At 37.6% G+C, this 14,737-nt stretch overlaps 1 protein-coding gene across 4 annotated transcripts in view; it reads right to left on the reverse strand.

Moving 5' to 3' along the window:
• The window catches only part of MCMBP (minichromosome maintenance complex binding protein), a 67,768-nt gene that overhangs the window by 24,216 nt on the left and 28,815 nt on the right, over nucleotides 1-14,737 (reverse strand). For all 4 annotated transcript variants that reach the window (XR_009536049.1, XM_060126114.1, XM_060126115.1 and 1 more), the window contains exons 5-8: nucleotides 10,768-10,869; nucleotides 5,559-5,703; nucleotides 2,587-2,738; nucleotides 789-889 (exon numbers count right to left, since the gene is read on the reverse strand). Coding sequence is in view for 3 of the 4 variants with exons in the window: in XM_060126114.1 (XP_059982097.1) it covers nucleotides 789-889; nucleotides 2,587-2,738; nucleotides 5,559-5,703; nucleotides 10,768-10,869 (500 nt within the window). In the remaining variant the exon portion in view is untranslated. The remainder of the gene's footprint in view (nucleotides 1-788; nucleotides 890-2,586; nucleotides 2,739-5,558; nucleotides 5,704-10,767; nucleotides 10,870-14,737) is intronic.

The following is a 14,737-nucleotide window of genomic DNA, read 5'->3' on the forward strand; positions in this document are numbered from 1 at the left end:
TACCACAAGTAACCAAGTGGTCAAAAAGAACTTCACCAGGAACGGGATACTGTACCTGCTGGTGTGATACACTGAGAAAGATACATCACTTTGTAGTTTCCTGCCCAAAATGTATAACCAGAATCTAATCACACGGAAACATCAGACAAACCTAAACTGAGAGACACCCTACAAAATAACTGGTTTCTACTCTTTAAGTGTCAAGGTTCTGCTCTACCATGTGAGGACACAGCAAGAAGACAACCATCTGCAAACCAGGAAAAAGGCCCTCACTAGACATTGGCGTCTTAACCTTGGATTTCCCAGCTTCCATAACTGTGAGAAATGAATTTTTTGTTGTATAAGCTGAAAGAACAGAAAAAACTGTCAAGGCCTTGGAGGACAACAAAGAGCTGGAGACTGCTCCAGGTTAACGCAACGAGTGATCCTAAGGATCCTGGACCAAGAAAATGACTGTCAGAAAGAACAGCAATGAGACAATTAGTGAAATTTAGTGTCGTCTGTGGTTAGTGTATTGTGTATTCACAGCAAATTTCCAAACTTTGTAGCTATACTCTGATTATATACGAGGTCTTCGTTCTTAGGAAATATGAATGCAACAAGTATTTAGGATATGACATACGTAACTTACTCTCAAGGGTTTCCAAAAAGTGTACGTATATATAAAAATAAGCAAATGGAGCATAAGGGTTAACAACTTGTAAATTTGGGTAAAGGCAGAAAGGGAGTTCTTTATAATTTCAAACTTTCAGAAAAGTTGGAGGATAATTATGTCAAAATAAACTCACCTTTCATCATTATTCAGTATACTTAGCACAGGATCCACAGATAGTATGCCATATAACTCAAGAACATCATTTACTTTAAAACAATCCCAGTCTTCATAGACCTAACAAGAGGCCACACAAAATCACATTGTTAGGACCAAATAACACCAAAAAAGCATACGATATTAGTCTTAAAGTAATAATAATATCTTAGCATTTTAAATCAGAAAATGAACCTCAAAGCAACTCCTTCATTTGATAAATTGAGATCAAGAGAGGTAAAGCACTTACCTGAAGTCATTCTGCAACGAGCAAATACGTTAACAACTAAAACATGAGCCCTCCTGACTCCTGACCAATGTCTGTTTCCCCACTACATTCAGAGAAAAGGCTTTCCCCCAAGGATGATGGTCAACTAAAACTAGAAACATGCATTATCTCAAAATCTATTAACTACATCAAGAGAAGGGAAAACCCCACGATTATTAACTTTGGACTTATTCACAAGCTATGCAGTGTTAGGAGGATTAACACAAACTTAGAATGGCCATGAGGTTTCTCACAGTAAAGAGCCAAACTTTCAAAGCTGTCTATCATGATGGATATTAGAAACTGTCAAAGCCTCCTACTGGTGAGACCTAAGAGAAGCATGGAAGGAAAAACGTGCTAATTCTTGCTCCTGTGCTACATAACTGAAGTGCCATTTAAGTTAAAACCACAACAACTAAGAACAGAAATTCTCAATGATCATTTCTGAAACTTGTATCACTTGTTCACCTCTCATGATTAAAAAATCAGAATAAGCAGAATAGGGGAACAAACTATTAACAGATTTTTTTCCTTCTACCTTATTTTAAATCTAAGTGAGAAATGGCTTTTGATAAGAAAAGGAAGAATGATGAAAATAAAGCAGATAGGGACTTCCCTGGTGGTCCAGTGGTTAAGAATCCGCCTTCCAATGCAGGGTACCCAGGTTCGATCCCTGGTGTGGGAACTAAGATCCCACATGTGGTGGGGCAACTACACCCGCGCTGCAACTACATAGCCTGCGCGTCTCAACTAGAGAGAGGCCAGCGCACCGCGACAAAGATCCCGCACAACTAAGACCTGACGCGGCCAATAAATAAATATTAAAAAATAAAGCAGATATTAGTAAGTTAGAAATGATATAGAAAGGAAATAGATATTAATTTAAAAGTTGTTCCACATCTATCTGAAATATCCATTTTTTGTAAACAATGCCGTGGTAGACAAAATAATGTCCCCCCACCACTCCGACCAATATCCACTTCTTAATCACTGGAATCCCTGAGTATGTTGTTACCTTACATGTAAAAGGAACTTGTATAAATTAAGGACCCTAAGATGGGGAGATTATTCTGGATTGCATGGGTGGGCTCAATTTAATCATACATGTCCTGAAAATTGGAGAATCTCTCCTACCTAAGGACAGAGGGAGATGTGACTATGAAGAAATGGTCAGAGGGCTGCATTACTGCTGACTTGGAGGAAGGGGCCACAAGCCAAGGAATAATGGCAGCCTCCAAAAGCTGGAAAAGGCAAAAAAACAAACTCCCCCCAAAGCCTCCAGAGAGGAACCAGTCCTGCTGTCACCTGAATTTTACCCCCAGTGAGATCCATGTTGGACTTCTGGCCTAAAGCCTGCAAAATGATAAATTTTGTTGTTTTAAGCCACGAAGTTTGTGGTGATTTGTTATTGCAGCAAGAGAAAACTTGCTAATACAAATGCTAAGAGATTTCTGTTTTAATTTCTGAGACACTTAACACATCTTTGTCAGCATCAGGTCTATGATATTACCTTCACGAGGCATGCAGGACCCTTCTCTCCTGGCAGTGGAAAATTCAGATCAAAAGGAGAAGAGAGGTTTAGCGAGTTCAGCTGTTGTCCAGAAGCAGCTTCAGTTTCTAAACGTTTTGGTTCTCCACACCACTGAAGACCACCAACACTCCCTAAATTCAAAGGGACAGCATTGCACATCATCATTGCTAAGGCTTCCTGGAGATAAAGAACATTCCTAAATAGCCTTTTGAATTTGATAGAAATGATGCTTCTGAGCTTACAAACTTCAAGTTGTTACAGTTTTTAAGGAAATAACACATACTAGAAGCCCTCTGACCTATCAAGAGAACAAAGATTATTATGAAGATCTGAAAGTGTAATCACTTTCCACCTGCAATTAAATGGCAACAAATTCCCCCCCCATCAAATCTCATGTAAGTAACTTTAAAGTTAATATTTAACATCGTTACTTGACATCTTTGACCCAAGGAGTACACGGGTCTACTGACAACAAAAACACCTTTGTAGAACATACTTCTTTCTACTTATTAAGTAGAATAAAACCATATAACAATAAATTCATTTACCAAACATCTATTAATGTCCACTATGTACCAGGAATCAGACTAGTTGCTGGGGATACAAAAGATCATTTAAAGATAGCCTCGGGGGCTTCCCTGGTGGCACAGTGGTTGAGAGTCCGCCTGCCAATCCAGGGGACACAGGTTCGTGCCCCAGTCCGGGAAGATCCCACATGCCACGGAGCAGCTAGGCCTGTGAGCCATGGCCGCTGAGCCTGCGCGTCCGGAGCCTGTGCTCCGCAACGGGAGAGGCCACAACAGTGAGAGGCCCTCGTACGGCAAAAAAAAAAAAAAAAAAAAAAAGGTAGCCTCGGGCTTCCCTGGTGGCGCAGTGGTTGAGAGTCTGCCTGCCAATGCAGGGGACACGGGTTCGAGCCCTGGTCTGGGAGGATCCCACATGCCGTGGAGCAACTGGGCCCGTGAGCCACAACTACTGAGCCTGTGCATTTGGAGCCTGTGCTCCGCAACGAGAGAGGCCGCAACACTGAGAGGCCTGTGTACCGCGATGAAGAGTGACCCCCACTTGCCACAACTAGAGAAACCCCTCATACAGAAACAAAGACCCAACACAGCCAAAACTAAAATAAATAAATTAATTTTATAAAAATAAAGATAGCCTCTACCCCTGAAGTAGTCACAGTTTAGGGCTGATAACTAGTTAGAATTAAAATATAGCTTCCCATACCACACAATATTGCTCAGCAATAAAAAGGAATAAACTATTGATATAAGCAACAACTTGAATGGATCTCAAGGGAATTTTGCTGAATTAAAAAAAGCCAATCTACAAAGTCTATATACTACATGATTCCATTTATGTAACATTCTTAAAATGACAAAATTATAGGGATGAAGAACAAATCAGTGGTTGCCAGGAAGAGGTAGAGAGGCAGGAGAGGTGGGTATGATTATAAAAGGGCAACATGAGAGATCCGGGTAATGAACAGTTCTGTATCCTGACTGTGGTAGTGGTCACATGAATCTACACATGTGATGAAACTGCACAGAATTAAATACATACACATGCACAAAAATAACTGCATGTAAAAATGTGAATTCTGAATAAGGTCTATGGACTATATCAATATCCATTTCCTGGTTATGATATTCTACTATTAATTATGCAAGATGTTGACCCAGATGAAACTGGATCAAGTATATACAGGATCTGTCTTATGTTTTACAACTGCATGTGAATCTACACTTATCTCCAAAACAGCTTAAAATATATATACAGCCTGAAAGATTGCTTAGAAACCAACAAACAAGGTAAACTTTACATAAATAATGCACTCAAATGTATTCAAAAGCTCTGAAAAGTATGATATTCAAACAAAAGGGGCAAGAAATAGAAAGAAGCATCAATAGCTTAAATGATAAGAGAATTACCATGTGTCTTGGATTCTAATATGTTTATTGTTATGATACACCGTTAATTTTAATAAACATTTGGGGGGTGAGTGGAGAAAAAGAATACTATCACATTTGTATACATTTACTGTAAAACATTCCAATTTTAAAAACATTAAAATATGCCTTAGCATTAAAGAAATATGGTAATATGAACTTATAAAGTAGAATAATATATGATAAAATGAAATTCAGTAGTAAATCTTTGTTTACCACTGAGTGTTATATTTGCCCTCTCAACCCATCCTTCACATTCAAATTAACTAGACTAATTTGTTTTTACCTCCTCTGCCTTTAACTTGTCCTTGGATTAAAGATGCTAAAGAGAAATGACTGGACACAAAAGGAGAAATAAAGACAAACTTATCTACCTGCCATATGAAGGAATTCAGTGTTCATAATAACTGTGACTGGAGAAATCAATAATGATATATACCAATTTTGAAATTCTCTCATTCTCTTGGAAAATTTCAACTTTTGGTCTCCTTATTTTAATCAGAATTGTGTTTTAATTAATTTTAAAGTTTAGGAGTAAGTAATCCCGTATACCACAATTTCACATTTTTCCTCCAATGTTTTCAGTCTTACTAATTAAAAGCATCACTATTCCAAAAAGAAAATAAGAAAGGATGTTTCAGATATAAATAAGTCACTTTTAGGGTAGAGTACTTCATATTACTTAAAAGCTGAGATAAATAAAATATGAAGAAAGATAAAAGACCTTTTCCAGCTACCCAAATTGAGACCCTTAACAACTGACAGTAGAGTAGCCACTTCTCACTAAGTGATGCCTAACTGCTCAATTATGAAGCACAGTGTGACCAAAGAGTAACTGTTCAAACTCTCAGAACCGTCTATAATTCTGATAAACCTCAAAGCAAAGTTGTCAAATTACTGCCAGCTCCTAAATCTAGAGCTACATTATACAACAATTAATTCTGAATATGAATCTACTGCAAGAGACCAGAAGTCTACCGAAAGCCCAATGGCACACACTACCTGCTTGCCTGGCACCCGCGTGCTGCTCTTTCTGTTTATTCGGCTGTAGGTCCATATCTTCATCATCTTCATAACTCCTCTTGTGACGACTGGGAGTGTAGGACGTTGAAGGGCTGACTCGAGCTTGGTTTGTATTAACATAGACGTTAAATGAAAGGTTAAGGAAAGATTTTCATGAACTGGGGAATATTGTAAGTTACCCTACCTAGGTGACTAATAAAAGACTATTACTTTGGAGGGAAGAGATATGGGAACATATGTATATGTATAACTGATTCACTTTGTTATAAAGCAGAAACTAACACACCATTGTAAAGCAATTATACTCCAATAAAGATGTAAAAAAAAAAAAAGACTATTACTTTGGCAGTTTGGTTAAAATAAGAATGTATTTTTAAAAGAAGGTTGATGTATACAATAAATAAGCTATACGGATATATTGTATAGCAGCAGTCCCCAACCTTTTTAGCACCAGGGACCAACTTCATGGAAGACAATTTTTCCCGGACGGGTGTGTGTGTGTATGGGGGGGATGGCTTAGGCGGTAATGAGAACCGTGGGGAGCGGCAAAATGAAGCTTCCCTCACTCGGCCGCCGCTCACCTCCTGCTGTGCAGCCCAGTTCCTAACAGGCCACGGCCCAGGGGCTGGGGACCCCTGTTGTATAACACAGGGAATACAGCCAACATTTTATAATAAATATGGAGTATTATCTATCAAAATTTTGAATCATTATGTTGTACATCTGAAATTAAAACATTATTGTAAATCAACAACACCTCAATTTTTTAAAAAACCCAGAATAACAAAAATTCCTTTTCAATAAAAGAAGGCTGAACTTCCAGTTTGGGTCATAAGAATTAACAGCTCAAACTTATGCCCCCTACCTTGCTGCAAAGAACTGTAAAAATGATCTCCCAAGGCAACAGAAATAAAAGCAAAAATAAACAAATGGGACCTAATCAAACTTATAAGCTTTCACACAGAAAATGAACCATAAATAAAATGAAAAGACAACCTATAGACTGGGAGAAAATATTTGCAAAAGATGAGTCCTACAAGGGCTTAATTTCCAAAATATACAAACAGCTCATATAACTCAATAAGAAAAAAACAAACAACCCAATCAAAAAATGGGCAGAAGATCTAAACAAACACTTCTCCAAAGACGGAATATAGAAGGCCAACAGGCACATGAAAGATGCTCAACACTGCTATTTATTAGAGAAATGCAAATCAAAACTACAATGAGGTATAATCACTTCACACTGGTGAGAATGGCCATCATCAAAAAGTCTACAAATAGTGCTTGCTTCGGCAGCACATATACTAAAAAAGTCTACAAATAATAAATGCTGGAGTGTGGAGAAAAGGGAACCCTCCTACACTCCTGGTGGGAATGTAAATTGGTGCAGCCCCTATGGAAAACAGAACGGAGGCTCCTTAAAAAACTAAAAATAGAGTTACCATTATGATCCAGCAATCTCACTCCTGGGCATATATACAGAAAAGACAAAAGCTCTAATTTGAAAAGGTACATGCATCCCAATGTTCAAAGCAGCACTAGTTACAATAGCCAAGACATGGAAGCAACCCAAATGTCCATCAACAGATGAATGGATAAAGATGTGGCGTGTATACACACACACACACACACACACACACACACACACACACACACACACACACACACACACACGGATATTACTCAGCCATAAAAAAGAATGAAATAATGCCATCTGCAGCAACATGGATGGACCAAGAGATTATCATATTAAGTGAAGTAAGTCGGACAGAGAAAGACAAATATTATATGATATCATTTATATGTGAGATATAAAGAAATAGTACAAATGAACTTATTTATAAAATAGAAACAGACTCACAGACATAGAAAACAAACTCGTGGTTACCAAAGGCAAAGGGTAGGAGCTGGGCGGGGGAGGGATAAATTGGTAGTACGGGACTGACAGATGCGCACTACCATATATAAAATAGATAAACGACAAGAATTTACTGCTTAGCACAGGGAAATATATTCAGTGTCTTGAAATAAACTATAATGGAAAACAAACTTTAAAAAAGAATACATATATATATATGTATAACTGAATCACTTTGTTGTATACCTGAAACTAACACAATATTGTAAATCAACTATACTTCAATTAAAAAAACAAAAAACCTGTAAAGCTGAACAAAAGGCATGAAGCAACTGTTTTCAGTCTTTGGACAACAAAGAACATAAGGTTATGATCCTTGAATGAGAAGAAACACCACAGGTAAACTCCACATTCTCCCCAGCTCTCTCAGGGGCATTTTCCAAATTGCAGCAAAGGGAAGTGGAGGTTCTGCTCTTGCTGGTAGAGAAAACAGAGCACATAGCTCAAGGCTACTGAAGCAACTGGAATTTGCAGAACAGTTAGAGAGCAAAGAGCTTCAAATAGAGCCCTAGGAGAGAACAGCTGCTGCTCGGTTGGGAGCTTAGCAGAGCTTCTGGAAGTTACACAATACTAGAACTGGACCCTGCTGAGAATCACGAGCATTTAGGTGAGACCCGGAAATAGCACATCTCGCAAGTAAGGACTACATCCTACATTGTAAGTGCCACTCATACCTACCTTAACAAATCCCAAAACCAAGCCTTGGCAGGATCAAAGTGATGCACTTAAATTACCTGCCTGCCAGAGCAAAATTCAACACTCTTGAAGACAGAACTTTCAACAGTGTTGTATATCAGCATAACTAATCATAACACATGATTAATTATGTGAAGAAGCAGGAAAGTATGGCCTATAAGCAGGATTAAAAACAGTATCAACAGAAAAAAAAAAAAAAACCCAGAGACAACCTGGATATTGGAATTAGCAGACAAGGGCATTAAAAAGCAATTCCAAAATTTACAATTTTAAAAGAAAAGATGAGGACTATCATCAGAAAAATGGAAACAAAGAAAAAGAACCAAATGAAAAAATCTAGAACTAAAACATAAAATGGAAAACAAAAAACCTCAATCACCTGAGAACAATAATAATTAGTCTACAATCATGTGATTTGAGCCCCAGAAAATGAGAAAAAGATGAGACTGGGACAGAAAAATATTTGAAGAAATAATGGCTGAAATCTTCTGAAAATATCAACCCGCAGATCTAAAAGCTCAATAAAACCCAAGCAGGATAAACACAAAAAACCCAGACATGGGCACATCATAGTCAAGCTGCTGAAAACCACAGAGAATATTAGAAGCAGCCAGAGGAAAACTAAAGACCCATTACATACACATGACAATGATAAAAATGACAGCTATCCTTTCATAAAAAAAACAATGGAGGCCAGAAGACAATGGAACAATATCATTAAAGTGTTGAAGATGGGAGATACCTGTCAATCAAGCATTCTATAACCACTGGGAGAAAAAAAAGCATTCTACAACCTCCGAAAATATCCTTCAAAAATAAAGGTGAGGGACCTCCCTAGCAGTCCAGTGGTTAAGACTCCATGCTCCCAATGCAGGGGGCACATAGATCCCTGATCAGGGAACTAAGATCCGGCATGCTGCACAATGCAGCAGCACGACACACGCACACACACACACACACACACACACACACACCCGCAAAAGGGTGAAATAAAGACATTTTCAGTTAAAAAAAAGCTGAGAAAATTTATTACCAATGGATCAGTACTTAAAAAAAAGGGCTCAGTGAAATGATTCCAGACAAAGACAAAAAGAGCCAGAAATGATCAATATTTATGCAACATAAAAGACGTAATTTTTCCCCCTTATTTCTAAATTTATGTAGGAGACAACTGTTTAAAAGATCAACAGAAGTATATTGTAGTGAGGCTCAAGGATCAAAGAAGAAATCACAAAGGAAATTAGAAAATATTTTGAACTGAATGAGAGTAAAAACAAGTCAAAATTTGTGGGATCCAACTAAAGCAGTGATTAGAGAGTATTTTATGGCCTTAAATGCTAATATTAGAAAAGGAAGATATGAAATGATCTGCACACTAACCTTAAGGTTTAAAAAAAAAATTAAAACCATTACTAAAAATGAAGGAAGAGCAAACATCAATGAAATAGAAAACAAAAAATTAAAGTAAAAACTTGATTCTCTGACAAACCCCTAGCAATACTAATCAAGGATAAAAGAGAAAAACAAATTAACATTTTGGAAATGAAAGGAGATCACTGTTACATATGCCTTAGACATTAAAAGGAAAATAAGGAAATACTATGAAAGTTTTATGTCAATAAATTCAAGAACTGTGATTCAATGATTGTGAAACATTCCTTGAGAGATACACAACTTTATCACAACCGACACAAAGTATCTGTTAAAAAACTGATTTAGTAAGTTAAAATCTCACCAAAAAATGCCTGGCCTCAAACTGGAAACAACCCAAATGTTCATCAATTGGATATTATATAAACAAATACCATCAGCAATAAAAAGGAATGAACTATGGATACACATGGATGAATCTCAAATGCATTATGCTGAATAAAAGATATCAGACACAAAAGACTGTATGTTATATGATTCCATTTGTATGACATTCAACAATAAGTAAAATTAAGCTATAGTGAAAAAAATCAGAGCAGTCGTGGGGAGGAGGTGGTGACGGGAAAAAGGCACAAAATTCTTTACTTCCATGGGTGTGCAAATTACAGGTGTATGCATTTATCCAAACCACTTAAGTATACCTTTAAAATCTGTGCATTTCAGTATGTGAACAATGCCTAAAGAAATTAGTAACTAAAAAAAATAAAAATGAGAATGAGATGTCTCCACAATCTCTCAAAAGAACAAACATATTGTTTTCCCTTAATAAAATTAGAATGAGTTCTAATTTAAAACCAGTTTTTTTACTTAATGATTGTGCAACTCTCTTTTTCAGTCCCTTTAAATCCACCTCAATCTTTTAAACAGTTTTTCACTAGCACAATGCACCATAATTTTATCATTTCTCAGCGATGAATACTGAAGGTTGTTTTATAGATTTTCTTGTTTAGGACAAAGGAAACACATTTTATAAAAATAAAGCCAAGCTCTATAAATGAAGAATAATTTTCTTTTCCAGCTACCTTCACTGAGGTAAAAAGACTAAGTTTAAAAAAAAAATCAAAATGTGAATTGTGCTCTCTTCAATTAAGAAAATAATCAGTAACCATTCAACACATAAGAGGTTCAGATAAAGGATATTTCTTTTACCCACGTGGATTCTCCAGGCACTGGAACACAATAGAAAGTCTGTCTTTCCAAAGTGGTAGTTCGTGGAGAGTTTAAATCAACTTCTTGCTGAGGCTGTGATATATACAAAATTTTGTTTTACTTAAAAAAATTTATTACAAAAACTTTAAAAATTAGCAATCATATTTCCATGTTATTTATAAAATCACAGTAAATACTTTCATATTAAGAGTTAATTAACAAGCAACTACTAAATCCAAACTATCATTTTTGAAAAGAAAACAGGCATAAAATCATTTCAAATGCAATAATCAATACAGTACCTTCCTTCAAATCCAAATATACAGCACCCTAGGTTAAAAAGTTAAATCCCTTTGAATATTAATCAGAGTGAGGCCTCCCAGAGGTCCTCATTTCAGCACCAACACCAGCTCTATCCAACTGTCTGCAAACTCCAGTGCTGGACGTCTCAGGCCAAACAACCAGTAAGACAAGAATATAGCACCACCCATCAAAAAGAGAAAAAGAAAAGAAAACAAAAGAAAGAAACAACAAAAAACTATGTTACAGACGAAGGAGCAAGGTAAAAACCTAAAGACCAAATAAATGAAGACGAAATAGGCAACCTACCTGAAAAAGAATTCAGAGCTATGATAGTAAAGATTATCCAAAATCTCGGAAACAGAATGGAGAAAATACAAGAAACATTTAACAAGGATCTAGAAGAAATCAAGAGCAAACAAACAGTGATGAACAACATAATTACTGAAATTAAAAATACTCTAGAAGGAATCAATAGCACAATAACTGAGGCAGAAGAACAAATAAGTGAGCTGGAAGATAAAATGGTGGAAATAACTGCCAGGGAGCAGAATAAAGAAAAAAGAATGAAAAGAATTGAGGACAAGAGCTTCCCTGGTGGTGCAGTGTTGAGAGTCCACCTGCCGATGCAGGGGACACAGGATGCAGGGGACACAGGTTCGTGCCCCGGTCTGGGAGGATACCGCATGCCACGGGGTGGCTGGGCCCGTGAGCCATGGCCACTGGGCCTGCGCGTCCGGAGCCTGTGCTCCGCAACGGGAGGAGCCACAGCAGTGAGAGGCCCGCGTACCGCAAAAAAAAAATAAAGCAAAAAAAAAAAAAAGAATTCAGGACAATCTCAGAGACCTCTGGGACAACATTAAACACACCAACATTCGAATTATAGGGGTCCCAGAAGAAGAGAAAAAGAAAGGGGCTGAGAAAATATTTGAAGAGATTACAGTCGAAAACTTCCCTAACATGGGAAAGGAAAGAGTCGATCAAGTCCAGGAAGCACAGAGAGTACCAAACAGGATAAATCCAAAGAGACACACCAAGACACATATTAATGAAACTATCAAAAATTAAATACAAAAAAAAAATTAAAATCAGCAAAGGAAAAGCAACAAATAACATACAAGGGAATCCCCATAAGGTTAACAGCTGGTTTTTCAGCAGAAACTCTGCAAACCAGAAAGGAGTGACAGGACATATTTAAAGTGATTAAAGGGAAAACCCTACAACCAAGATTACTCAACCCAGCAAGGATCTCATTCAGATTCGATGGAGAAATTAAAACGTTTACAGATAAGCAAACATTAAGAGAATTCAGTACCACCAAAGCAGCTTTACGACAAACACTAAAGGAACCTCTCCAGGCAGGAAACACAAGAGAAGGAAAAGACATGCAAAAACAAACCCAAGGAACAGGATAGAAAGCCCAGAGATAGATAAACGCGTACACATACTGTCATCTTATTTTTGATAAAGGAGGCAAGAATATACAATGGAGAAAAGACAACCTCTTCAATAAGTGGTGCTGGGAAAACTGAACAGCTACATGTAAAAGAATGAAATTAGGGGCTTCTCTGGTGGCGCAGTGGTTGAGAGTCTGCGTGCCGATGCAGAGGACACAGGTTCGTGCCCCGGTCCGGGAAGATCCCACATGCTGCAGAGTGGCTAGGCCCGTGAGCCATGGCTGCTGAGCCTGCGCGTCCGGAGCCTGTGCTCCGCAACGGGAGAGGCCACAACAGTGAGAGGCCCGTGTACACCCCCCCCAAAAAAAGAAGAATGAAATCAGAACACTCCCTAACACCATACACAAAAATAAACTCAAAATGGATTAAAGACCTAAATGTAAGGCCAGACACTATCAAACTCTTAGAGGAAACCACAGGCAGAACATTCTATGACATAAATCACAGCAAGATCCTTTTTGACCCACCTCCTAGAAAAATGGAAATAAAACCAAAAATAAACAAATGGGACCTAATGAAACTTAAAAGCTTTTGCACAGCAAAGGAAACCATAAACAAGATGAAAAGACAACCCTCAGAATGGGAGAAAATATTTGCAAATGAAGCAACCGACAAAGGATTAATCTCCAAAATTTATAAGCAGCTCATACAGCTCAATATCAAAAAAACAAACAACCCAATCCAAAAATGAGAAGACCTAAATAGACATTTCTCCAAAGAAGACACACAGATTACCAACAAACATGTGAAAGGATGCTCAACGTCACTAATCATTAGAGATATGCAAATCAAAACTACATTGAGGTTTCACCTCACATCCATCAGAATGGCCATCATCAAAAAATCTACAAACAATAAATGCTGGAGAGGGTGTGGAGAAAAGAGAACCCTCCTTGCACTGTTGGTGGGAATGTAAATTGATACAGCCATTATGGAGAACAGTATGGAGGTTCCTTAAAAAACTAAAAATAGAACTACCATACGACACAGCAATCCCACTACTGGGCATATACCCTGAGAAAACTTCAAAAAGAGCCATGGACCACAATGTTCACTGCAGCACTATTTACAATAGCCAGGACATGGAAGCAACCTAAATGTCAATCGACAGATGAATGTATAAAGATGTGGCACATACATACAATGGAATATTACTCAGCCATAAAAAGAAACGAAACTGAGTTATTTGTAGTGAGGTGGATGGACCTAGAGTCTGTCATACTGAGTGAAGTAAGTCAGAAAGAGAAAGACAAATACCGTATGCTAACACATATATATGGAATCTAAAAAAAAAAAAAAAAAAAAAAAAACCCAAAATGGTCATGAAGAACCTAGGGACAGGATGGGAATAAAAACACAGACCTACTAGAAAATGTACTTGAGGATGTGGGGAGGGAGAAGGGTAAGATGGGACAAAGTGAGAGAGTGGCATGGACATATATACACTACCAAATATCAAACAGATAGCTAATGGGAAGCAGCCACATAGCACAGGGGAGATCAGCTTGGTGCTTTGTGACCACCTAGAGGGGTGGGATAGGGAGGGTGTGAGGGAGGGAGATGCAAGAGGGAAGAGATATGGGGATATATGCATAGCTGATTCACTTTGTTATAAAGCAGAAACTAACACACCTCTGTAAAGCCACTATATTCCAATAAAGATGTTTAAAATACACCCAAAACAATTAAGAAAATGGTAATAGGACCATAAATATCAATAATTACCTTAAATGTAAATGGATTAAATGCTCCAACAAAAAGAAACAGACTGGCTGAATGGATACCAAAACAAGACCCGTACATATGCTGTCTACAACGGACCCACTTCAGACCTAGGGACACATACAGAATGAAAGTGAGGGGATGGAAAAAGATATTCCATGCAAATGGAAATCAAAAGAAAGCTGGAGTAGCAATCCTCATATCAAACAAAATAGACTTTAAAACAAAGACTATTACAAGAGACAAAGAAGGACACTACATAATGATCAAGGGATCAATCCAAGATGATATAACAATTATAAATATATATGCACCCAACATAGGAGCACCTCAATACATAAGACAAATGCTAACAGCCATAAAAGGGGAAATCGACAGTAACACAAAAATAGTAGGGGGACTTTAACACCCCACTTTCACCAATGGACAGATCATCCAAAATGAAAATAAATTAAGGAAATGCAAGCTTTAAATGACACATT

The sequence above is a fragment of the Lagenorhynchus albirostris genome, chromosome 16 (assembly GCF_949774975.1).
Source record: "Lagenorhynchus albirostris chromosome 16, mLagAlb1.1, whole genome shotgun sequence".
Classification (NCBI taxonomy): domain Eukaryota; kingdom Metazoa; phylum Chordata; class Mammalia; order Artiodactyla; family Delphinidae; genus Lagenorhynchus; species Lagenorhynchus albirostris.